The 26,304-nt window shown below is 37.2% G+C and overlaps 1 protein-coding gene across 5 annotated transcripts in view; it reads left to right on the plus strand.

The window, feature by feature from the left end:
* Positions 1-22,898, plus strand: part of ACBD5 (acyl-CoA binding domain containing 5) — a 34,757-nt gene extending 11,859 nt beyond the window's left edge. For all 5 annotated transcript variants that reach the window (XM_060293209.1, XM_060293208.1, XM_060293206.1 and 2 more), the window contains 8 exons: positions 4,068-4,202; positions 5,117-5,320; positions 6,109-6,215; positions 7,620-7,887; positions 13,374-13,573; positions 14,908-14,952; positions 15,267-15,376; positions 20,949-22,898. In XM_060293209.1, the coding sequence (XP_060149192.1) occupies positions 4,068-4,202; positions 5,117-5,320; positions 6,109-6,215; positions 7,620-7,887; positions 13,374-13,573; positions 14,908-14,952; positions 15,267-15,376; positions 20,949-20,961 (1,082 nt within the window). In that variant the 3' untranslated portion in view covers positions 20,962-22,898. The remainder of the gene's footprint in view (positions 1-4,067; positions 4,203-5,116; positions 5,321-6,108; positions 6,216-7,619; positions 7,888-13,373; positions 13,574-14,907; positions 14,953-15,266; positions 15,377-20,948) is intronic.
* Positions 22,899-26,304: the final 3,406 nt, after the last annotated feature.

Here is a 26,304-nt window from a genome sequence, read left to right on the forward strand (position 1 = left end):
TTTAGAAAATAGAGTGAAATGAGCTCCTAAGAGTCATTCTAAATGACAATTATATATGTTTTAAATAAAAATCAGCCTGCCCATCCTTTTTTTTTCCTGGCATTCCATTCACAAGGCATCTTTTACTAATTGATCAAAATATTAATCTTCCTGTTCTGTCATAAGGCCTGCAGTTTGTGTCCGCCACAGTAACTGATGGTGACTTTTACTGGGCATAACTCTGTACCACACACTCTGTTTCTGATTTGTCTACCTAGAGGGGTCAAATATTAACAAATAATCTTCTTTATAATTCATAATTTTTCAGGTCAGAAAAAAAATTAAATGTTTTCTGTTTGTGAAGTGTGTTATTAGGATGCAGAGGGGAATAAATCAGGACCTGCTTTGGTTGTGTCCAGCTGACTGCCAGAGGCAAATGTTGAAACAACTATAGCTATAAAAACAAGGAAGAGTGAAAAATGATAATAAAGCCTCAGATCCATAATCCCTTAGCTATAATTTAAGAGTTCAAAAGGCTTGATAAAGCTTTTTTGATAACCCGTTTGAGAGCAAAACCTGTCCTAACATTACCAGGAGGAGCAAACCTTGACCTTAAATGACATGAGGCTATTTTAAGTTTTTATCCTATTTTGTACGGCTATTATATTTTGCTACAAATATCTTAATTTTTTTTTTTTTTTAGTGAGAGCCACCTTAGACTCTGTTGAAGGTGTCATATACTATACATTATGTATAGTATATGACCTTTGCAAAATTAGAAAACTCTGGATTTCAAATTGTATCTAGATCCAAGAGTTGTAAGGGATGCGGACCTATACCATAATTTATTTAACCTGTACCACTCTAATGGAATTTAGATCGTTTCCTCTTCTGATCTTCAAAAGATGCTGCTGAAAGTAACCATGTACAAATGTCACTTTACATATGTGTAAGCATATCTGTAAGAAATTATATTAGAAATATAATTGTTGGATCAAAGGATGTGGGCGTTAGATAAGTGTTTCCAATTTTGTAAGATATTGCCAACTTGCAAGACAGTTTGCAATCTTGAGTTTGTTTCTTAAATAAAGAATCTTGTTAAAAGTAGCCGTTTAGGTCCAGTAGAACAGATTATCTATGTCACATGGGCTTTTTCAGAATATATATACATAGTAAGTTTTGAAATCAGGAAGTGTAAGCTCTCCAACTTTGTTCTTTTTCAACATTGTTTTGACTATACTTCTTTTTTCTGGCCGTGCCACACAGCTTGCGGGATCTTAATTCCCTGATCAGGAATCGAACCCATGCCCCCTGCAGTGGAAGTGCAGAGCCCTAACCACTGGACCACCAGGGAATTCCCATTTTTGACCATTCTTGATTCCTTGCATGTCCCTATGAACTTCAGAATCAGCTTGTCAGTGTTTGCAAAAATGGCCAGCTGGAATTTTGTTAGGGATTGCAATGAATCATAGATCACTTTTGGAAGTATTGTCATTCAACAATATCGTCTTCTAATCCATTTACTTAAATGTTCTTTAATTTCTTTCAATTGCTAGTTATTTTATTCTTTTGCTGCTATTGTAAATTAAATTTTCTAATTTCATTTTTCAATCGTTTGTTGGTAGCTTGTAGAAATACAATTAATTTTTCTATATTGATCTTGTATCTTGCAACCTTGCTTGACCATTTATTAGTTCTAATAGTTTTTTTGTAGATTACTTAGGATTTTCTATGTATAAGAGCATGTCATCTGCAGAGATCATTTTACTTCTTCCTTGTCAGTCTGGATGCCTTTTATTTATTTTTCTTGCCTGATTGCCCTAACTAGAACTTCCAGTACAGTATTAAATAGAGATGACAAAAGCAGACATCTTTGTCCTTTTTTTAAAAAATTAATTTATTTTATTTTTGGCTGCGTTGGGTCTTTGTTGCTGTGTGCAGGCTTTCTCTAGTTGTGGAGAGCGGGGGCTGCTCTTCATTGAGGTGCGCGGGCTTCTTATTGCGGTGGCTTCTCTTGCTGCAGAGCTTGGGCTCTAGGCATACGGGCTTCAGTAGTTGTGGCACATGGGCTTAGCTACTCTGCTGCATGTGAGAGCTTCCTGGACCAGGGCTCGAACCCGTGTCCCCTGCATTGGCAGGCAGATTCTTAACCACTGCGCCACCAGGGAAGCCCAGACATCTTTGTCTTGTTCCTTATTTTAGCAACAAAACATTCAGTCTTTTAACATTATGATTCTAGTGAGTTTTCTTAGATGCCCTTTATCAGATTGAGGAAATTTTCTTGTATTCTCAATTTCTTCAGTGTTATATTCATGAAAGAGTGTTGGATTTTGTCAAGTGCTTTTTCTGCATCCATTGTGATAATCTTGTGGCTTTTATCCTTTAGTCCATTAATATGGTATACTACATTGATTTTTGGATGTTGAGTAGGGCTTACTAGTAATTCTCTGTGCTTTCTGCAACTCTCGTCACAGAGCTGCTGTGATGCTGTCAAGTAGTTTTGCTGCAACCATCCATTTGATGGGGGTTTTGGGGATTCCCTGATGCTTTGTTTTGTTGAAGGTGTCTGTGGGTGGTGAGTGTTTCTGTTTTTTATTTATTTTTTTGTCAATTGTTATTATTTTTTATTTTCTGGTTGTCAGGGAAAGAGTAAGGGAGATCCAAAAGCTATGCTGCCATCATGATTCTCTAAGAGAGAATAGACCATAATGCCTATGATAGAGTTGAATTTTTACTCCTTAGTTCTACTAATTAGGGAATATAATAAGAATAAGAATATAGGCCTGACTGTTTAAGATGAATGGAGATTTTATATGTTATTTGGGATGCATGGGAGCATCCAAAATGGACTTGTATAATTGAAAATAAAGCCCAGCAGTTTATGGAGGAAGACCACTGTTTTTGGCCAAGAACCACTTAGGATGCCTTCAGTATCTCAGAGTTACGGAACTATAATTCCCAATATCACAGAATGGGGTCTAGTAACCGTCAGCACTGGCATCACATTGGAGCTTTATGGCAATCCAGAATCTTAGATTACCCCAGACTTACTGATTCAGATCCTAACCTTTTAACTAGATCTCAGGTGATTCCTATCCATGTTAATGTTTGAGAAGCTTCCATGTATTTACTCTCAAGGTATGACTTTGGGTAATAGGACAATTTGCCTTTTTAAGTGATTAATCACATTTACTAATGCTTTTTTTAAAAAAAGCTTAACTGTAAAGACATAATAATGTAAGTTGTGCACCTGAAGCCCTAAAGGTAATAAAAGGATAAAAAACTTTTTAGGGGCTTCCCTGGTGGCTCAGTGGTTAAGAATCCACCTGCCAATGCAGGGCATGCAGGGTCAAGCCCTGGTCCGGGAGGATCCCACATGCCACGGAGCAGCTAAGCCCGTGCACTGCAACTACTGAGCCAGCGCTCTAGAGCCTGTGAGCCACAACTGCTGAGCCTGCAAGCCACAACTGCTGAAGCCTGTGTGCCACAACTACTGAAGCCTGTGTGCCTAGAGCCCGTGCTCCGCAACAAAGAGAAGCCACCGCAATGAGAAGCCCACACACTGCAATGAAGAGTGGCCCCCGCTCGCCACAACTAGAGAAAGCCTGCACGCAGCAACAAAGACCCAACACAGCCAAAAATAAATAAATAAATAAAGTTATAAAAAAAAAAACTTTTTAATGTAGTCCAACTATAATATTGATAAGATTGCTTTTAGGGCCAAGGCTATGTATGTTTTCAGCATGCTAGCCTATAGCAACTGTCTCTTCATTTACTGTGTATTAAAGATCATCTCTTAACTTTACATTTTGATCGATGTTACCTTAAAAATAATTTATCCACTGTCTTGTTCAGAAAGGATTTAAGATAGCTTTATCATTTTGTTGTGAACTGATAACTGGAGGAATTAATGTAATGTACATATATTTACTGTCAAAGAAAATAATACTGTTCATTATATGTTAAAATTCTAACATTTTACTTCGAGATTACTTTATTAGTTATTTGTGAATTACAGTATTATTTTAAAATTACAACATGATTGTGTGTTATAGCATTACAGATTAAATGGTCATTTCATATTTTAGATCTTGGTAATGTTCTAACTTCTACACCAAATGCCAAAACTCTTAATGGTAAAGCTGAAAGCAGCGATAGTGGAGCTGAATCTGAGGAAGAAGAGGCCCAGGAAGGCGTGAAAGGAGCAGAACAAAGTGATAGCGGTAATCTTTGGGTTATGAGCTAATCACTCTACATTAACTAAGGCGAAAGGCTATGGAGAGGTTTGGACTTATTTGGCATTGCGTGCAATTAGGGCACATGGAGGGATGTGGGCTATTGACCCTATAACCAGGTTCGTTGTGGACCAAGAGGCTCTACTACAGAGTTCAGGGACAGCCAACCGTAAGCATAGATGGGTTGATGTTAATTGAAGGCAAACAAGGATAGGCCACTCCTCTAGATGTAAAGCCTGAAATGCTGCATTAGAAATGTATTCATTTAAGGTATTGTTTCCAATATAAATATGCGTATGTTACCAAGGAGACAAGTTAAATTCTCAATATCTTGTCAAGAATGGCATGGATTCCAGAGAATAGAATGCAAGCAGAGATTCTGATGAAGAGGCAACATTGGAATCGTGGGGTTCTGCATTAGGGGGGCCTTGTGAGTAAGAGTACCAGTGATTCTTGGGGAGATTAGTTTAGAAAGGGGAGGCAGAAAGACACTAAAACAAGCCATACAGCTTAGTTTTGCCTTCACTTTCCAGTAAAGGCTGACAAATAATACCGTCTTTGAAGGCTCTTTTTACTGGCTATGTAGACCTATATATGGCTGGGTCTCATAGAGCAATTTGCCTATGCCCGAAAGAGTGAAAAGACCTCAAAAGATTTATCTCTTAAAAGGGGTTCTAGAAGATTCACAGGGAACTGAAGCAGTTTTGAAACCAACAGTTTGGGTGAGCTCTCAGCATATAATTAACCCCTTTTCAAGGAGCACCCCATCTCTCTGATCCACGTAGGAAGCCCTTCAAATGGATTATGATAGGCTGGGGAAATGACTACCTGATATTAGAACATAGTGTACAGAAGTTTTCCTACAGTGAATTTTTATGAATCTTTCCATTTTCACATAAAAGATAAGAAAATGATGAAGAAATCTGCAGACCATAAGAACTTGGAAATCGTTGTCACTAATGGCGATGAAAAAGACAGCTTTGTTCAGGGTGTACAGAACGACGTTCATGCCAGTCCTTCCCTGAATGGCAGAGGTGCTGAGACAGTAAAATCTGCAGATCAAAACTTGGAGCAAACGGAAGAAACTGCTGTCTGCGTTCACCAAGGTACTGTCACATCAAAGTTGTTTCTCTGGCTTCTTTCTTATGAATAATATATTCTTTTAATAATTTTAGGATATTTAGGAGCTGTTGAGAATTTTAAAAACCTCTATTCAGTAACATATTAAGGTTTATTAATATTATAAGGGGTTATAGCTTTGAAAGACCAAAATAGGGCCAAGGCTTTTATATTTTTCTTGAAATATTTTTTATTGTGTTTTTATATGGAATTTTAAAATAAAATCTTTGAAATTTTTACTTTTATTACTGATGTTTCTTTTAACTCACATCTCTAATTATATGATACTTTTGTTCTCAGGTCAGCAAAATAAGGTATAGTCGTTTCATAAGTTACGGCTCTAGGAGTGAGCCTATAGTGTGTATACAGTGAATTATTGACATTGCTGTAATTCACTAGAGAAACCAAGAAATACCATTTCTTAATATAACAACCAAATGTGCACAGTTGCGTCCCAAATTTAGGGTCCTAGCCGGTAGTCAGTTTTTTCTTATAAAGTTATTAGGTTTTTATAAGTTTGATCTGGACAGTGTCTTTTTATAATTCCATGATAAAATACTTTGTAATCTTTTTACATAAAAATTACTGACTAAATTTAAAATTTTGGTAAGTTAAAAGAAAGTAAATCAAATTTATCTCCCAATATGAAATGGTAAATCAAATTTATCTCCCAATATGAAAATAATATAGAGCAGATAAATTTTGAAAATGTAATAAATGCATTTGTCTTCAAATAGAGAATAATTATTCTACCCGGACATTTGTATATATTTAGATGTAAATGATGATCATGTTGAAGATGTTTCAGCAATTCAGCATTTGACGAGTGATTCAGACAGTGAAGTATACTGTGATTCCATGGAGCAATTTGGACAAGAAGAGGTAAAAATGACATTTTTTAATTGGTAAATTTTCAAAGTGATATCAGAATTCCATGCATAACTTCTGTTAATAACAGATGTATATGCTGTTCACCACTTTGAAAACATACCTCTAACATGTTTAAACATTTGTATTTTGTTTTTTTGTGAATTAAAAAATATATAAAATTCCTGAATATTCAAAACTGTTTAAATATTATAATTTATAATGTATTTACAGTTATAAATATTCTGAGAGAGGTGGGATGGGAGGCAGAAAGTGAACTCCTTATGCTAGTCCTTATGTTTGAGACATTGATAACAGTCAAGAAGACTGAATAATTTCAAACAAATAAATCTGTTCTTCACATTGACTAAATACATTGGACTGAAGTTTTTTTTTTTTTTTTTGCGGCATGCGGGCCTCTCACTGTTGTGGCCTCTCCCGTTGCGGAGCACAGGCTCCGGACGCGCAGGCTCAACGGCCATGACTCACGGGCCCAGCCGTTCCACGGCATGTGGGATCTTCCCGGACCGGGGCATGAACCCGTGTCCCCTGCATCGGCAGGCGGACTCTCAACCACTGTGCCACCAGGGAAGCCCTGGACTGAAATTTTAAGTGGAAATACTTTTCAAATTTCAGTTAATTAAGATTTGGTATTGAAAACTAACATTTGGAAAACCATTAAAAGTACATGAATTTTGTATTTTTCTCTTTGACAACTTTTTCTGATAACGACCAGGGTGGTTTTGACGGCTATATTTATGTTTGTTGTTTTTACATCCTCCGCCTGGTCTTTCCCCACCCCTGTTCTAACACAGTGTTTTTTAAATTTATTTTATTTTAAAATTAAATTAAATTAATTTATTTTTTTATTTTATTGAATTATAATTGATTTACAGTGTTGTGACAGTGCTTTTTTTTTTTTTTTTTTTTGCTGTACGCGGGGCTCTCACTGTTGTGGCCTCTCCCGTTGCGGAGCACAGGCTCCGGACGTGCAGGCTCAGCGGCCATGGCTCACGGGCCCATCCGCTCCGCGGCATGTGGGATCTTCCTGGACCAGGGCACGAACCCGCGTCCCCTGCATTGGCAGGCGGACTCTCAACCACTGCGCCACCAGGGAAGCCTCATGACAGTGCTTTTTGAATACAGTAACTCTGGATATTTAAAATGTTTCTTGGATGAATAACTGAGTAATGAGCACAGTTCACTGCCAAACATCTCAGTTCTTTGCTGAGATATATATAAATCATCGCTATCCCATTTCTCCCCTACAGATGGGAGGCACAATATGAATTGAAGACATTTTTTAGAAAAATAATATTTTCTATAATAACTTTAAAAAAATACCGCTTTATAAAACCAGTCATTCTTCTATTGTCATGGAAACCTTGTGGTGTATAACTACATGCTCTACATTTGTAGTCTTCAGATAGCTTTACGTCAAACAATGGACCATTTCGCTATTACTTGGGTGGTAATCCCAGTCAGCCCTTGGAAAGTTCTGGTTTTCCTGAAGATGTTCAAGTATCTCCTGGGAATGGCAACAGGGGAGACACACAGGCGGCAGCAGTGGAAGGCAAAGGTGAAGTAAAGCACGGAGGAGAGGATGGCGGGAATAACAGTGGAGCGCCGCACCGTGAGAAACGGGCTGGAGAAAGTGAGGAATTCTCTAACATCAGGAGAGGGAGAGGTGTGTAGCACTTGTTTTTTGTTCTCACTGTCTTTATAAACGAATTAATGAAATGGGGAGGTTCTAGATAGGAGAGGCACCAGGACTGTCCCTCTGCAAAGGGAATGTTGAAAGTTATCCTCGCGGAACATCTGACCATTTTTCTTTATGTCTGGTTCTCTCCTTTGACTCTACAGGGCATAGCAGTGTATTCTTTGAAGGTGTGGGAGAAAATATGTCTATTTCCACATCTTTTATGCAGTGTTTTAAGGTAGCCAAATTTATGTTTTATCACTTCCTTGAACGCTCACTGATTGCTCCAGCTGTGCTGCTGCTTTTTTCCTATTATAGGTGAAAATCTGAATTCCTTATTGTTTCCCATTTCCCCGCTTAGGTCAAAAGACATCATTTCAAGCTGATAAATCAAGTAATAGAGATAAAAGAACATTTAACAGTACAGAGGGAAACATTAAGAATATTAATGTGATCAGGTAATAAAGAGTTGAGTGGGGAAGAAAAGTAGGAATATTAATTTACAGTTGTTTATAGTAAGGAATCTATAGGTACTGTCAAAACAGCCATTTGAACAAAAACAAACCTTTCTAATTTATCAGAAAAAAATACACATTTTTAAAAAAGCAGTGAAAACAAACCATGTAGTAAAACATTTTTTAAAACCCGTAAAACAATGCATAATATAAAAGACTTAAGATCAAATGTATTTGTGAAAGCAGTACAAGTAAAGAGGATCTACTCACCTACTTGAAGAAGAAGGTATTTGGATTGGTTCACAGAGCAAAGCATAACTTCATGCTATAGTCTACAGAAAGTAAAAAATAAAAATATAGGCAAAGGTATCTCACACAAATGCACATTAAAATAAGACAAGGTTAGTAATCTTGATATCAGGGAAGATTAATTTCAGGACAAAAAGCATTAAGATAAAGAGGGCCACTTGTAATGTTAAGGTGTGCAGTAGAGACTTAAAATTGTTAATGTTTTATATAACATCAACACTTCAAAAAGCAAAATCTGCAGATGATATAAGGAGAAATAGGGAAAATCATATTAATATTCAGGAGACTTTAATATACTTTTTTTGGTCTATATGAGAGTGTAAGGACAAAAACATAACTAAGAATAATGAGAACCTTACTTAACATAATTAATTTGGTAAATCTTATTGGTAGTTATCAAACTGTGTACCATGATACCTATGGAACCTCATAATTCTAGATGCTAACTTTTTTTGTTACCCTTATGACACCCAGGCAAGAAACTCTGGACTGTATTTCTTATTTATTGTCACCATTGTCTCCCCTTTTCTACATTTGGTCCATCAGATAAACCTGTAATTCATTCTCTCTAATGTCTTCCTTTCCAATTTGATAGCCAGGCCAAGCTTTTCGTTTTTCACTGATTCAGAAACCTCTTAAGCTTGTATGACTGTTCTTATTTTCTATTTAAATACATTCTCAAAGTGATCAGGATAATCTCTCTGTTTTTCTTTTGTTTTTTTTTTTACTAAGACACGTTCTTCCTATTGAAGAATATACAGTATTTTTTGTCTGTATATATGCCTATATATATATATAGGTCTGCCCATAAAGCCTACACTCCTCACCTTCACATGGAACTTGATTCAACCTGTCCTTTGCTCTTCCTGACGTTATCATCCTCATGTTTTCATCACTCTCCTTTTTAGCATCTACCTCAAATAAGTAAAGAAAATCTTCCCACTCCCACCACCGGCTTGCCCCTTCCATGTCTATGTCTTTCCTATCGTTTGGCATAGTCTTTTGTCTCTTCTTTGTTGATATTTGACTATCCCTTCATTCAAAATTCAACCTAAAGGAAAAAAATAGTGCTTTTGGGGAGTCTTTCCTAATAATTCACATTTAACTTTAATTAGTGGAATACTATATTATTTTAATATCCTTACACTTTTACACGCATTCCTTTTGCCAGGACTTCTATGTGCTCTGAATATAGGATAGGTTAATAAATCTTGATAGTATATTATAAAGCAGTAGGGAAAAAGCAGGCTCTGGGGACCCCTAGGGTAAGATAGTCAAGTGTATGATGGTCATAACATGTCCCCCCCCCCAACCTAATTAAATGAATAAAAAAGAAGAAAAAAATATCAAGGAATATGGCAACAGCAACTAGATAAGGGACTCATCCTCGTACCATAAACTTTGCAAAGTATCAGAGAGACAGGACAATTAGAAAGAAACTAGAATAGATAGGAAGTTCTGTTCTCTATAGAAGCAGTGAGAATGAAGGTGAGTCAATGAAATTTTGAAAGAAACCTCTCAATTTAGTGGGAAGCAGACTGGAAGCCATAGTGGCTCGAGGGTGAAGACTCGGAGTGTCCTTCTGGAACTCTTTTGGACACACAGCCAGAATGAGTGCAAGACTTGTTATTATTTTTCTCTTCCACCTCTGGTTGAGAAGGAGGCTGGAGAATGGGGCATAATCTGATGGAACTAATCACCTCTTGTCACAGAGACTTAAAAAAAAGAGAAGATACAGGGAGGATTGGGTAGCCTAGTGTCCAGTTCACCGAATTTCACATACCTTCCCGTCTCCCCTTCCCCTGGGGACAAGCAGAACCACAGCCAGAGCTAGAAGAAACTGGGGTTTGCTTTCAGACATGACCTCCCTCTTCTAGTTCTGACCTTGAGGACACTGAGGGAGGCAGGGAGAGATAATTGCTCAGTGATAATTCTCTGTCACTGCCAAAGGCCATCTGACCTCTTATATGGAGGAAGGATCTGAAATATAAGGCCATCTATCATTTGAATATATATGTCATTTTTTATATATATATATATATATATATATATATATCGCTGATCCAGGAAAAGTCCCCAACACAGGGCATTTCACAATGTACAAAGAAAGAGAATAGAAAACAATTCCCCCGTTACCTCAGCCCCTACCTCTAGTCCCACTCAGAAGAGCCTAATATAGAAGCAGCAGACACTGATGATATCAAGCCTACAAGGTCAGGTCTGGGGCGACATACCAGTAGGGCAATGTCAATGTGGCAGAAAACCCACTCTATTTAGGTAGATTGATAGAGGTGCCTGTGTCATAGATAAACAAGCTGACAAAAACTGACCTGGGAACTATGTAGAAATCCTACAGACAAGGAAAAAATAAAAAGGAGAGTGGAGAGGGGGAAACACACTTAGGATGCAAACAAAAGATCTGTTTTGGAAGAATATATATGCCAGAAAACAGAACATTTTAGATAACCAGTATTCCTCACTCAGTAAAGATATAAACACTTACAAATAGGAGATCGAAGCAGAGATGATAAGGCCTAAAAAAAGGAAATTGCATAGGTAGGGGGAAAATTGGAGGCATAAGTCATAGTTATATAAGTTATAAATACATTAGAAACAGTAAAGAAGAGAATTGACATGGCAGAAATGCAAGTCATTCATTTATTCAAGAAAGGCAGCTTATACAGTTTGGGCAGAGGGCCCCTCTTTACAAGAAAAAATACAAATTTGTGAATATTTAGTTAAGAAAAAGGTCACAACGTATTACTAGAACCTTGGATTCAGGTTTCTTTCTTTAGGTAATTTAACAAAATTGTTTATATGAAACGCTTCCTGTTTAAAATCTGACTTTACCCACCTACAGCTCTCTACGGCTCCCAGAAATCACAGGGGCCCGTACAGGGGAATGGGCTGATACTCCTGTCTTTGTGAAGGCGGTTTGAACACTGAGTATTACAAAGGATGTAGTAAAGTGAGCAGAGACAGCAGTAGTTCTCTGGCACCATCAGAACCCACTGACAGACCATCACAGAATATGTCAAGCTCTTAAGGATGCAGGAAAAAACTAAGCCTGAAATTCGACTTCCACTTTTTTTTTCTGTGTAAATTCCAGACCAATAGCTGAGTTCAGGAATGACCACTTCAAATTTTACTTCCTTTCAATACAAGAGTAGAGGTCTTCTTGAAAATGGCATCGAGCATTTCAGTGTACTCTTTGGGGTTTAACTTGGCAGATGGCTCCAATTCCATTTCACTTACAGCCCCAAACACTGCTTGATGCAAGTTCAGTTTTGGGAATCCTGCTTCTGTAGGGTTCCAGGATGCCAAAGGGCAATGAGGTAGACAATTTTCTGTTTATTATTTAAAATAAGACTTACGTATTATATTAGCAAGCATGTAAAACTTGTGATGTTCCATTTCTGCAAGGGTACGGTAACATAGTAATACCTTTTACACACTGCAATATAAAACTGTTTTGGACTTCCCTGGTGGTCCAGTGGTTAGGACTCTGTGCTCCCAATACAGGGAGCACAGGGTCGATCACTGTTTGGGGAACTAGGATCCTGCATGCCACACAGCGAGGCCAAACAAACAAACAAACAAAAAACTGTTTCAGCCTTTGTGAAAAATAACTTGGCAACTCATTAAGAACCACAACAAAATTGTTATCCTTTCCCAGGAATTCTTCTTTGAATTTGTCTGACCTAAAGAAATCAACAGAAATTTGGACAAGAATTTATATACAAAGACATTCATTGCAAAGTTATTTGTAATCGCAAAAATTTGGAGTCACCCTAACTATCTAAAAGTGCAAAATGACTGAGTAAATTATTTCATGGTCTTACTAGTGAATTCATATAGCTGTTTCAGTGTTTTTGGAATTGGAGTAAAATTTAATGATGCACGTAAATGTTCATAATATATATATATATTTTTTTTCTTTTGGCGGTATGCGGGCCTCTCACCGCTGTGGCCTCTCCCGTTGCGCCACAGGCTCAGCGGCCATGGCTCACGGGCCCAGCCGCTCCGCGGCATGTGGGATCTTCCCGGACCGGGGCACGAACCCGTGTCCCCTGCATCGGCAGGCGGACTCCCAACCACTGCGCCACCAGGGAAGCCCCATAATATTTTTTAAAATTAGGACACAAAATCACATATAAGGGGTAATGCCAATTCTGTAAATATACGCGTAGAGAAAAGGACGTATGGATAGACAACAAAATGTTAATAGTGGTGAGATTTCAATATAAGTATAATGGAATTTATAAGAAAAACCATTTAAAAACCTTTTGGGAGGCTTACAGTGATCAAATAGGAAAACATGGCTATTTAGTGTAGCTTTTAATACTCCAAAGAAACAGCCTTCTATTTTTTCAATCTTGTTACTGTATTAGTGAAGAATTTTTAAGAATGTACCCCAAATATGCATATTATTTGTGTATTATATACATTGAGTCATGTACTAGTATATTAGGTACATTATAAAACCTTAGCAAAAAAAAAAAATTACTATAAATAGAAGTTTATACCTGTGTCAACTTCTTTGATTTTAATAGTTTATTTTGTGTACTTCCTGATTGCTTCCACTCTACTTTGGAGATTTAGATCTCAAAGAAATAGAGGAAAAATGAAAAAAAAAACACAAAAGGCACTCCACCATTTCTACTTTTCTAAGAGTGATTAAAACTAACTTATTTTGCTCTCTTAAAATAGGGCACAGGATGCAACATTTGAGTGAAGGAAGCAAAGGTCGGCAAGTGGGAAGTGGAGGTGATGGGGAACGCTGGGGTTCAGACAGAGGGTCGAGGGGCAGCCTCAACGAGCAGATCGCTCTCGTGCTCATGCGCCTGCAGGAAGACATGCAGAACGTCCTTCAGAGACTCCACAAACTGGAGACGCTGACGGCATCGCAGGTAGCCTTCCTCGTTTGTCTTGTCTTTATCTGCTGTTGATCCCATCAAACAGTGTGTAATTGGAATCTGTGTTAATCTGATTTAAATGAACCATACAAATGATACCCAAAGCTTATTTTAGCAGTTAAGTAAGATTATATATTTAGGGAACCAGGCTCAGATTATGTTTTATCAAGAGGTATATGGTGTGTTCCAATGATAAGAATATTCAAAAACACTGATTTGAGTGGTTTTGCTAAGAAAGAGACAAATTCTGGATCCACAAAATGCTAAACAGTAACAGTTTACAAAATGCTTTTTCTTGTTAAACGTGTGATTTTTTGGTATGTGCATTTAATATCTGTCTTTCTTGCTAGACTATAAACACCGTGATTGTAGGGACTATATATATACTATTTTATTTACTGCTAAAGGACAGAGCCTTGTTCCAAGGAGGCGGGACAATAAATATCTGCTGTTAGATTAAAAAAAAATCTGATTTACACACATCAATGGAGTTTAATGGTTTTAAAAGGATCTACTTTTGAAAATATTATTTCAGAAAAGACTGACCCAAAAGCCAAATACCACTTAAAATAATTGGAATTTTTCAGCATATAAAATTAGCAGTACCATGTTGGAGACAGGAAGAAGAACCCAAGAAGAATAAGTGTTGAACAGTACAGTTTGTGGCACTAATAGAGACCACAGCTAATGTCCTAGGGTTCACCATTGAAGGGCCATCCTTTTGTAGTAAGCGTTGTCTTCTATCTTGACCTCTTTTTAAAATGCTGTGGAGGTAATACACTAACTTACCCATTCTTTACTGTAAATTAGTTGTAGGCTCAAAACTTTCAAGCCAGAGAGAAATGTAGAGTTATGATTTGACCCCCACTATGGTTTGCTATAGCTTATCAGGAATCTCCAAAACAAATATTTGGATATTGTTCACATAATCTTTACACTTTTACAGTTTTAATAATCAAGGCTATAGTTCTCAAATATGTTTGTAAGTTGGTAGTTTATATGGAAATCAAGGAATTAATAAATGTTGAGTAAGTAATTTAATAAGAATGTAAAAGAAGTAATTAATGGTTCTGATTAAGGTTTTATTTTGATAACTTTATATTATTTGAACTATAAAATGTCAGAGATAATTATTTGGCTAGCAATTTTAGGGACTTTTAATTTGGTCACCGTGAGTTTCAGGATAATCGAAGCATAGTTAGCAGAAAAACCGAGAGTAATCCAATATTTCACCCTTTTTTTTTAAAAAAAAGATAGGAAATAGAAAAAATTACTGTATTTTTTTTTTCTTTTTGTCAAAGCTAAATCAGTTTCATTTGTGTTGATAGGCAAAATCATCAGCATTACAGACCAGTAATCAGCCCCCTTCGCTGGTAAGAAATTCTTATCTTAAATCTAAGTGCCAGGGTTTCAAATAAGTTACAGTAAATTTAGATTATATGACATCCTTAAAGTATTCCAAATGAAATCTACCCTTTAGAACTTTGAAATTTAAAATATATTTGTTTTGTACTAAGTCTGAAGTACTTCTGAAAGTCTACTTAACTGAATTATGCTCTAAAATTATCTCCCTCCCTTTAGCAGGAGATCTATTATTAATTATGTAGTTTCAAAATTATGGTGTGTTTTTTAAATTTATATGTGCAATATGTAATAGATTGGTGACCAGCTTATTTTATTTTCTCAGAGACCATCTTGGTGGCCCTTCGAGATGTCTCCTGGTGCATTAATCTTTGCTATCATATGGCCTTTTATTGCCCAGTGGTTAGTGCATTTATATTACCAAAGAAGGAGAAGGTAATACGATAGTTTTATAATTCAAAGTGGTATGTAAACTCTTAGAATCTATAGCAGACAGAGCTTTCAGCGGCAGTTAGGGAGATAGGTCCATTTTATAGATAGTCATACTGAGCATTCTGAACTGATCCTGAGACTGAAACTACCTTGGAAATGATATCTAGTGGGTTTTTAGATACTTGTTAGATTAAAATTTTTTCACTTGAGAGCATCTGATGTATTTGTACACTTTTGATTTATGCAACAGCAAGAAAATGATTACAGGCTTAAGTTTTATGTCTTATGAAGAAACAGTGTTCTCAAAGTATGATTTTTTGGGGGGGCCCTTTGCTAATATTAAAGGACAACAGATAAGAAAACTAATAATACTTGCATGCTCTCTATACCTTAGAAATATAGACATTGGCATTTCAGGAAATGTTCATCCTGGTGGTTGACTAGAAATAGGGCTTGTTCTAATTTGAGGGCCAGAATTCCAGTTTGGATGCCAGGAAATAACTCAGGTAAGTCTGAGAATAACAGGTTCGAATCCTTGCAAGTGCTCTGAGATTGTCTAGATGAGGAATAACCTGAGGCCAAAACTCTTGGGTTCAAGAAAATCATTAAAAGCATTTTTTTGGACACTATGTAAACTGAATTACTTTCCCTGGATGGGCAGATGAACAAATATTTGTCATTCGTGGCCTCACTGATTATGTTTCTGGTGTTTCATCACCATTTCCCATTAAGTCACAACAGATGGGGAAAAGAGATAGGGTATTAGGTGGTAACATTTTAAGTGCTCTCTTACATATGTGCAGTAGAAACACATTTTTAAAAAATCTACAAGTTTAAATAATTATAGGTCTGTTGTGCCTCTACCAAAGAACCCACGTTTCTAATTACTGCACGTGATAACAAAAGCAAAAACCAAACATTTACCCTTCTCCTACGTCAAAGGGCTAAGCAGCACACTAGTCTAAGTGCTCCAGTGAGAATGCTTTATAGTAGAGAAAAGGAAATGCATGTGGCCTTAGGTGACTTGGTTTAGTCTTCCTTGTTCTCTGCTTATGTTAAGACTGTTTGATTTATGTTCATAAATGAACTCAATACGTTTTCTGGTACATTAATGTTCTTGGAATATTCTTGCTCACTTAAAAAACTTTTGTGGGATTTCAGAAGCCTAAGTTGCCTTCTCAGTATCATTTACCCCCTTTCTAAGCCATCTGTGTATGTGTCATTTCAGCTGTTAAGATACAGACCTTGGGACTATATCTATAGATATAGACTGTAGACTGTGGTCCAGTGGTTAAGAATCCACGCATCCAATGTAGGGGGTGTGGGTTCAATCCCTGGCTGGGGAACTAAGATCCCGCATGCTGCATGACATGGCCAAAAAAAGGGGAAAACAAGATATAGACCTTAATTTAAATCCTTTCTTTTCTTTTTTCACACGTTTTGTGTTTCTCCTGTGATGGTTGGGTGCTATACAGTGTTTTAAATCCTAATATCCCTGATAATAGGAGGAAAAAAGAACCAAACTTTTTTCAATATGTGGTTATACTGGATTTAAGCGGCTGGCAACAGTGGTGCTAACGGGAGGTGTTTACATGTTTTGCAATGCATTTCAAAGTTCTTTTTCATGTTTTACTTTGTAGAAAGTTGGGGATTGGAGAATAGAGAAGTTCAACACACAACAAAAAACCTAAAGTTTACTTTGATTAATAATTTATTTCATGCTTAAGGTTGAAGCAGCTTGTCAGTTTATTAAAGACTGAAAAAACAAACTGTACTTCGCTTCAGCAGTCATGAAAATGGCAGTTTTTCTAAAATTTATTTTTTTTTTAATGTTCCTTACTTGTAAAAGTATATGCCGTTTCTCCTAAGTATTCCTTTCAGTTGTTGACAGATGTCTCTGAATGGAGAAACTTTTCTCTGTTCCTAATTTTCTACTTTGTTATTATTGAATCTTTATCCAGTTTTCCAATGTATGTTAGGTATTTAATCCTTCAAAGTTGTAAATTATTAGTGCTCTGCAACTGCATTTTGATGAGACATAGTGTTTTTATGTATTGTTTACTTATGTATGTAAGGAGTCAACTGGGGTTGGCGATGGAAACAAATTTTGGCTTGAGGGGATTTAGGCATCTTTTAATCTGGCAGTGTTTAACAGGTTTTAATCTGACAGTTATAGGAAAGAAGACTTGAGAACATTGTGCATGGTTTAGAGAAGACAGGTCTGTGTTAGAGATGAAGAGAAAGATTTAAAAATCCTCTTAGGATGGGAAAAGTGTGGCCAGGAGAGGGTGTGCCCTACTTATAACAGGGCCCACCCTGTACCTCATCCTCTAGCACAGTGTCTGGCATGTATTAGGCTTTCAATAAATACGTGCTGAATACCTGGCTGAAGGCCCACTCTTGGCAGGATGGCAGCCGAAGTACCATGTGACATGGAGAAGCTTTGATGTTGTTTAACATCTGGATGCAAACACACACTGAGATAATCCTATACACATGTAAAATAAGTGGTTATCTATTTGTGGTAAGCTTTAAAAAAAAATTTTTTTTTTACATGAAAAGTAATACTTAAGGTCCACTGCTTGATTCTTTTTTCCCCAGTATAGAAGAATATAAATTTTTTATAGTTGATTTACAATGTTAATTTCTGCTATACAGCAGAGTGATTCAGTTATACATATATATACATTCTTTTCATATTCTTTTCCATTATGGTTTATCATAGGATATTGAATATAGTTCTCTGTGCTATACAGTAGGACCTTGTTGTTTATCCATTCTCTATATAATAGCTTACATCAGAAAAATATAAATTTAAAAGTAAAAGAGATCTCATATCACTCTGCAGGGGATCTGAAAAACATTCTTTCTGTATGTGCTATGAAGAGTATCATCTGCAGACCTGTTCAAAATTAGGCCCTGAACAGCCTCCTATGGTACTACCTCCCCTCAGTTACCTAACCTGGTCATTCTGCTATTAAAATTATCCATGAGTTAAATACTGAAACCAGGCCAGTTTTTTTTTTTTTTTTGGCCGCAGGGCGGCAGCTCGCAGAATCTTAGTTCCCCAACCAGGGATCGGACCCAGGCCTACGGTGGTGAAAGCACCGAGTCCTAACCACTGGACCTCCAGGGAATTCCCTGAAAGCAGACCTTTTAAGTCCACAAGACTATTCTTAATCTATTACACAAAGACCTCACTTCTCAGATACTGCATTTTTTACAAACTGAAGGTTTGTGGCAACCCTGTCACAAGGCTGTCAGTACCGCTTTCCCAACAGCATTCACTCACTTCATGTCTCTGTGTCATATTTTGGTAATTCTTGAAATATCTCAGACTTTTTCATTATTATTATATCTGTTATGGTGATCTGTGATTAGTGATCTTTGATGTTGCTACTATGACTTGCCAAAGGCTCAGATGATGGTTAGCATTTTTTAGCAATAAAACATTTTTTTAATGATTTTTTAAGGGATTTTTATTTTTTGGCTGCGTTGGGTCTTCGTTGCTGCACGTGGGCTTTCTTTAGTTGCAGCAAGTGGGGGGGCTACTCTTTGTTGTGGTGCGCGGGCTTCTCACTGCAGTGGCTTCTCTTGTTGCAGAGCACAGGCTCTAGGCGCGCGGGCTTTAGTAGTGGTGGCACGTGGGCTCAGTAGTTGTGGCTTGTGGGCTCTAGAGCGCAGGTTCAGTAGTTGTGGCACACAGGCTTAGTTGCTCCTAGGCATGTGGGATCTTCCCGGACCAGGGCTTGAACCCATGTCCTGTGCATTGGCAGGCAGATTCTTAACCACTGCACTACCAGAGAAGCCCAATAAAGCATTTTTAGATTAAGGTATGTACAGTTTTTTAAGCCATAATGCTATTGCCACTTCATAGACCACAGTAGAGTGTAAACTGTTATATGCACTGGCAAACCAGAAAAGTTGTGTGACTCACTTGATTGCGATATTAGCTTTATTGCGATGGTCTGGAGCCGAACCTGCATGATCTTCAAGGTCTGCCTGTAATTTGAAGGAAAGGATGTTTCTAACCACTTTCCTTTATCAGTCTGTCCAGGTTCATAAATGTGCTGGTAGGTGGTTTCCTTAGAGACAATGAGCTTTCAGTTTTTATTTAATAAAAACTGGATAGGGTGGGACAGGTCTCAGGAGAAACATTCTTCAGATGGAGCCTGGGGAAGGTGATACTGGACCAAAAATTCAGGCCCAGGCTTCTGAGGCAGGGAAAGAATCTCAGCAGTCCAGGCAGAGCAGAGAGTTCAGTGGGCTGGGGAAAGGCAAAAGGTTATTCCTGTTTTCTTACCTGTTGTTTTCTGTAACTTTTCTTCTCTTATCACACTATACCCTACATTTTACAAGTTAATTTTTTATAAAAGGAGAGAAAGAGCTCACTAAGTGCCTGGAAAACATCCCAAAATTCCAAAGATAGTGATAATGACATGTCTCTTCTATTTCCCTATTACAGCTGAAGGTTGGGGGGTTCATAGACCAAGTTGTGTGTTTTTTGGTAAATCTACAGATTTGGTAAATCCTGTATAGCAATCTGCATCACGTGGGTTCTTAGTAAGTGTTGCTAACTGTTCAGGCACCTCCCAACTAGCATTTCTGCTGAAGTCTCACTCAGGCAGTCTTTACAACCACCCACGATTCTCTTCCTCCAGGGGCCGTTTTTCTTCATGCCAGAGTAATCTCCTCCTATTATGTGAAAATCCAACTGATTATTTAAAATGTCACTCCTGCCAAGGTGTACATAAGATTTCTGCAGAGGATAAGGAGTGGTCTGATTATTTAAAAGATCATTCCTGCCAAGGGGGTTGCATAAGGGCGTTTCTACAGAGGAGAGGAATAAACTTGTAATGAGAGAGTTTCAGGCATTTTGGCATCTGGAATGCTGAGGAGGATCTAGAGATTTTACAGCTGTGGGTCCTTTCCCAGAACTCAGATCAGATGTGATTGTTGTGCTCACAAGCCCATTCTTCTCTGGTAGCTCACTCTGCTATCAGTAAAACCATCAGATTATACACATCTGAGTTGTTGGTTTATATGTCCCTCCCATCCCCATCCTATCAACTAAACTGAGAGCTTTTTTGAGGGCTAAAAGTCTGCCTCAGAGATGTCTGAATCTCCAGTACCTGGCACAGTGCCTGGAAAATAACAGATACATAATATGTGTTGATTAAATGAACAGTCCAGGTTGTGTATCTGTCAACCTTCTGTTGTTTTATGAAGCTTTTTTGTTTCAAAACTTTCCATTTTGATAAAATTATGAAAAAATCTGAACTGTGGAATAGCCAACTAGAAAAAGATGAGAATCTAGAAGCTGTGAGAGGAATGTACATTTAAATCGTTTGTTAGAAACTACTTGGTAATGTCATCACTTGCAGTTGGATCTTTCCTATCGAGCTCTAAGTGACATGAAGTAACTTCATAAGGATCATTTGTAATTTTATGGTCTTATTTTGAATTTGAATATTATTATTATGTTACCATCAGCGAATTCTTTGGTATCGATATGTTTCATATTCAGGTTGTATTTATACTCATAGGACATTGTTTTTTTCCTTTCTTTTCAAAGAAAATTGAACTGAAGAAAATATTTTCCTGAAGAAGATTACTGGGCCTGGATGACCTCGGGATGAAATAGATTGTGGAGCTCACACGAAACTCCTAGTTTGTGATGATTACATTTCTTTTTGTTGTCCAGTAGTTTGGTTTGTGTACATATATACATATATATATTTTGCAACTACACAAATGATAACATTTTAAGGACTAATATTGCTGATACTTGAATAATCAATCTCAACTAGGTTATAAGTAATAGACTTAGATTTACCCTACCCTTGAACTTGAAGGACATTAAATTATTAATTATTGTTTGGTAACATGTTTACCTGATTATCTCCCATAGAGAAATATAAGCTGCTTTTCCAAGGTACAGTTATGATAATAAGAACAGATTAATAACTGGGTATTTTTAATTTTCTAAATTAAATATGAGAAAGTATGCAAACCAGGAGTGAATTTCAAATGAGATGAAATCGACTTTCTTAGTCACTGAACCACCATGCGATTCAGTAGAAAACGACTGGAAGAATCTTCTCCACATCCACTTTGTGGGCTGCCCATAATCTTTCTTGGGCATGCACATCTCTAACTTTAGTATTCAGGCATCATTATGACAAAGTAGAGCCCTATGTACTAGGCTTTGTTTTTACAAATGATTCACAGAATAGACATAACCTGCTAATGGAAATGATGAAGAATGGGCTTAACGTGTTCTGAACCTGCAGATCATTAATAAGATTTGTATTCAATCATATACATGGATTCCTTTGTAATAATTTTCCTTTAACTGAGGACATCTTGTTTCTGCTTCATAGGGTGCTTTGAAATATAAAATGAAAACTTATTTATACTGTTTTTACAAAGGTCAAAGAGGAAACACATGAAAATCACTTTTCTGCAACTGGTAAACCACACAGACCGGACTCTTAACCTCTTAGTGCCTCAGTTTTTCCTTCGGGGTATAATATTGGAGATACACCTATTTCACAAGGGGTATTGGAGAGATCTGCAAGCTAGCAGGCCATATGCTTCGATTTGAATAAGACATACCCAACTAATGTAAATTTGTGTCTCTCCTCCACCTCCCACATTTAGATTAAGAAGAAGACTGTAATTTAGATCCTTGAAGGCTTTGTTTGGAATTATCCTTCCTGCATGCCTTTTAAAACTCCCTGCTCATGTAGATGTACCTTATGCTTTAAAGATTTCTCTGATACAAAGGTTTAATATCAGATAATTTTTTAAATTCTTGGTATGTGTGATGTTGGGTTTAGCATCATGTGTTCAGAGTGTTCTCAATAAGAGAGAAAGTAATCCATCCCTAGTCTAGAGGGTGGTTCTTTGTTTACCTGAAGAAAAAAGTATAAGAATACAATTTGCTTTTCTGAAGACTCTTTTTTTCCTTATTTTTTTTCTTACATGTAACTTGATGTTTTTTATTTTTTAATTCCATCTTGATTAAAATGTATCTGTCTAAAGAGATATACTAATATTTGCTTTTTAAAAGCTGTCCTCTATTTATTTAGGGAAAAGAAATGAAGCCAGTAACTGAATTATATGTAAAAATAAAATTTAGACCTGTGGGTCTGGAGTTATTTTTAAAAATTAGCTATCAATCTGGTATCAGAAAATGGTGGCTTTTCTCTTAGTATATAAATAAATAAGATGCAAAGTAAGAATGTAAGCAGTTGTGATTCATTACAAGCAGTTGAAGGTAACTAACTCCTAGGGATAACCATTTGTATCCTATTCCAAAGTCTTATTTTATAGTTTGAAAAGCACTTTGCACACAGTTCTTGTATATACAAGTAAAGACGTAATTATAGGATGTAGTGTTACTGCTTTGTTTAACAAGAACCTCATTTAAAATTGACAGCTATGGTATTTTTTTAATGATCTACTTCTTTTCTGTTTCTTTATTGTAAAATTAAGTTAAAAATAAAAGGTTAATGAAAAATGTTATGGTTTTTATTCCTTGTTACTGTTAGAAGTGCAGTGATTATATAAGGATTAAATGAGAATAAATAGTAGGGGTTCATAGGAAGTAATTGTGCCTCGTTCAAAATAAAGCCATGCTATTACATGTAATTTTATAAAAATCAGAAACAGGCTGAAGTTGAACTCATTTAGTCATCTGGCTGAAAATGTTACTTATCGTGTCAAAATCTTAGTTTCAATTCTTACTCCAAATAGGTAGCTTCCCATAGCCACTCAGTGTGGCCTTAGTCAGCCATGTTAAATACATACAGTTTGTCTTAGGTAGAAAATGGTGAGAAGGTTTTATGTTTTTAATACAAATGTATAACTTGTAACTTCTCCACATAGTGATAAAAGTGATGTTAGCTATTTGTAACATTAAGATACCAGTGTTCTGGGGCCTGTAATAGGAAGCTAACTGCAGTGGCTTGAGTTTTTTTCTCCTCATATACGAGGAGTCCAGAGGTAGGAAGTCCAGGGCTGGTAAGGTGCTTCCACAATGTCCTTAGGGACACAGGTTCCTTCTGTCTTTCTGTTCTGTCACCTTTAGGGTGTGGGCCTTGTCTTGTTCACTAAATGGCTGCTGTACATCTCGGTCCAATGTCTACATTACAGGTAGGCAAAGATCCTTATCCGATCGGGAAACAGTAACTTTCCTGGAAATCTCACACAGGATACTCCTTCTCCATCTACTTGGCTAGAACTGGGTCTCATAATTATATCTTTGTCTATAAGAAAGAATATTATTTAAAGAATAAAATTGTTTATATAGATATAATTTTACAAATTTAATTTTGCCCATACACAGGAAAGGCCATGTCTTTTGGCCTTTAATACACTTAACTGAGTTCTCTTCTTTATCTATTTTTCTTTTCTGCTTCTCAACCCTTGTTATCCCACTGACCTTCTCTCTCTCCATTAATCCTCCTTCCCAATGGAACCACTTTTTCAAGCTGAAAAACGGTGTTCTTTTCCTTTTTCAAAAGAAACAACTAAAAGAACTTTTAAATACGTACATAATACAGGCGAGGTGTAGCCATTGTTATTTTCTCTGCCCAGCACCTGTCCCTCCTCCTCCTGATAACAGCATCACTCTCCTTGCCCTTCCCTGTAGCACAGAGCTCCTCTTCCTCCACTGTAATCCTGCCCCACCCCCCGAGCCACAGTAATGGGCATGTGACTCAGACCTGGCCAGTGTCTATCTCATTCTCCTCCTGACCACAGTGACAGTCCTAGGAAGGGGTGTATGACCATCAGTGAAGCAGTCAGAGTTATTCTCTGGATTTATTTCAGGAAACTAGAGAGAGCATTTTCCCTTTTCACAGAATATTACATAGTTGGGATCATATAGTATGTAGCCCTTTCAGAATGGCTTCTTTCACTTTGCAATATACTTATATATTTATGGTTCCTCCATGTAATTTCATGTATTCATAGCTAATTTATTTTTATGTTTTTATACCTGTGTGTCAATAAAGTTTTATTTACAAAACAAGTAGGGGGCTGTATTTGTCCCATGGGCTGTAGTTTGCTGACTTCTGATTTAGGTAATTCATTTCTTTTTAGCACTGATTAATATATCATTGTCTGGATGTACTAGAGTTTATTTATCCATTCACCTATTGAAGGATATCTTGGTTGCTTCCAAATTTTAGTAATGATGGATAAAGCTGCTATCAACATCTGTGCATAGGTTTTCGTGTGGTTGTAAGTTTTCAACTCATTTGGGTAAATACTAAAGAGCTGATTGCTGGATTGCATGGTAAAGTTACGTTTAGTTTTGTAATAAACCACCAAACTGTCTTCCAAAGTGGCTGTACCATTTTGCATTCCCACCAGTAATGAATAAGAGTTCCTGTTGCTCCCCATCTTTGCCAGCATTTGGTATTGTCGGTGTTTTGGGTTTTAGCCATTCTGATAGGTGTGTAGTGGTATCTCGTTGTTGTGTTCTCTTTCTCCTTGAATTATAGGCTGTAAGGTTATTACCAGGGAGATCCTGGGGCTGTATATCCTGCCACTTGGAGGAACCTTAGATAATAAGGCCAACATCTAGACCTAGGAACTTAGACAAGGGTCAGAAACAGTGAATTCAAGTCCTTTAATCCAGTTAATTCTGAAAACACTACCCCTATGTTTATACAGTTTGTTTACATGGGTTAATAAATTTGCCTTCTTACTTAAGGCAGTTTAAGGTAGGTTTCTGACACTTGGAACCAGAGTCCTGACTAGTATAGAAAATGCATGATTGTCAGGACTGAGTGTAGGCTCTGAAGCCAGACTGTGTAGGTTCAAATTCTCTGCAATCATGGGAAGTCCCTTACCTTATGTTTCAGTTTTCGTATGTATACAATGTGGATAAAAATACCTCATAGAGAGCTTCCCTGGTGGCGCAGTGGTTGAGAGTCCGCCTGCCGATGCAGGGGACACAGGTTCGTGCCCCGGTCCAGGAAGATCCCATGTGCCGCAGAGCAGCTGGGCCCATGAGCCATGGCCGCTGAGCCTGTGCGTCCAGAGCCTGGGGGAGGTCACAACAGTGAGAGGCCCGCGTACCGCAAAAAAAAAAAAAAAAAAAACCTCAGAATTAATATATGTATAAAATACGTAGAACAATGTTCAGGATACAGTAAGTACTTTGTAACTGATAGCTACTGTGATGGTAATAATAATGACTGGGGTTACTATTTCACTATCAGTACATAAGAATCCAAATCCCTTTTGCAGAGGTAGACACTGGAAATGTTGTTGCAAAGGTACCAAAAAAATTTTTTTTTCTTTTTTAACAACAGCTAGTTTCTACCATTTATGCTCTGGATACTATTCCTTTCCTTAAAAACTTTGCCATTTTTTTCTGCCCCACAGGCAACTACTTTCAGCACATTGGGTGATTGTTTTGTACTTACCTCCAAGGTTCTAAACGATATGTTTGAACTGCTCCTTTATTTTTTTTTAAACATGTTTATTGGAGTATAATTGCTTTACAATTATAAATTACAGTGTTGTGTTAGTTTCTGCTGTATAACAAAGTGAATCAGCTATATGTATACGTATATCCCCATATCCCCTCCCTCTTGCATCTCCCTCCCACCCTCCTTATCCCAACCCTCTAGGTGGTTGCAGAGCACCGACCTGATCTGCCTGTGCTATGCAGCTGCTTCCCAATAGCTATTTTACATTTGGTAGTATATATATGTCAGTGCTACTCTCTCACTTTGTCCCAGCTTACCCTTCCCCCTCCCTGTGTCCTCAAGTCCATTCTCTACATCTGCATCTTTATTCATGTCCTGCCCCTAGGTTCATCAGAACCATTTTTTGGTTTTAGATTCCATATATATGTGTTACAATATGGTAGTTGTTTTTCTCTTTCTGACTTACTTCACTCTGTATGA

Source organism: Globicephala melas, chromosome 2 (genome assembly GCF_963455315.2).
Source record: "Globicephala melas chromosome 2, mGloMel1.2, whole genome shotgun sequence".
Taxonomy (NCBI): domain Eukaryota; kingdom Metazoa; phylum Chordata; class Mammalia; order Artiodactyla; family Delphinidae; genus Globicephala; species Globicephala melas.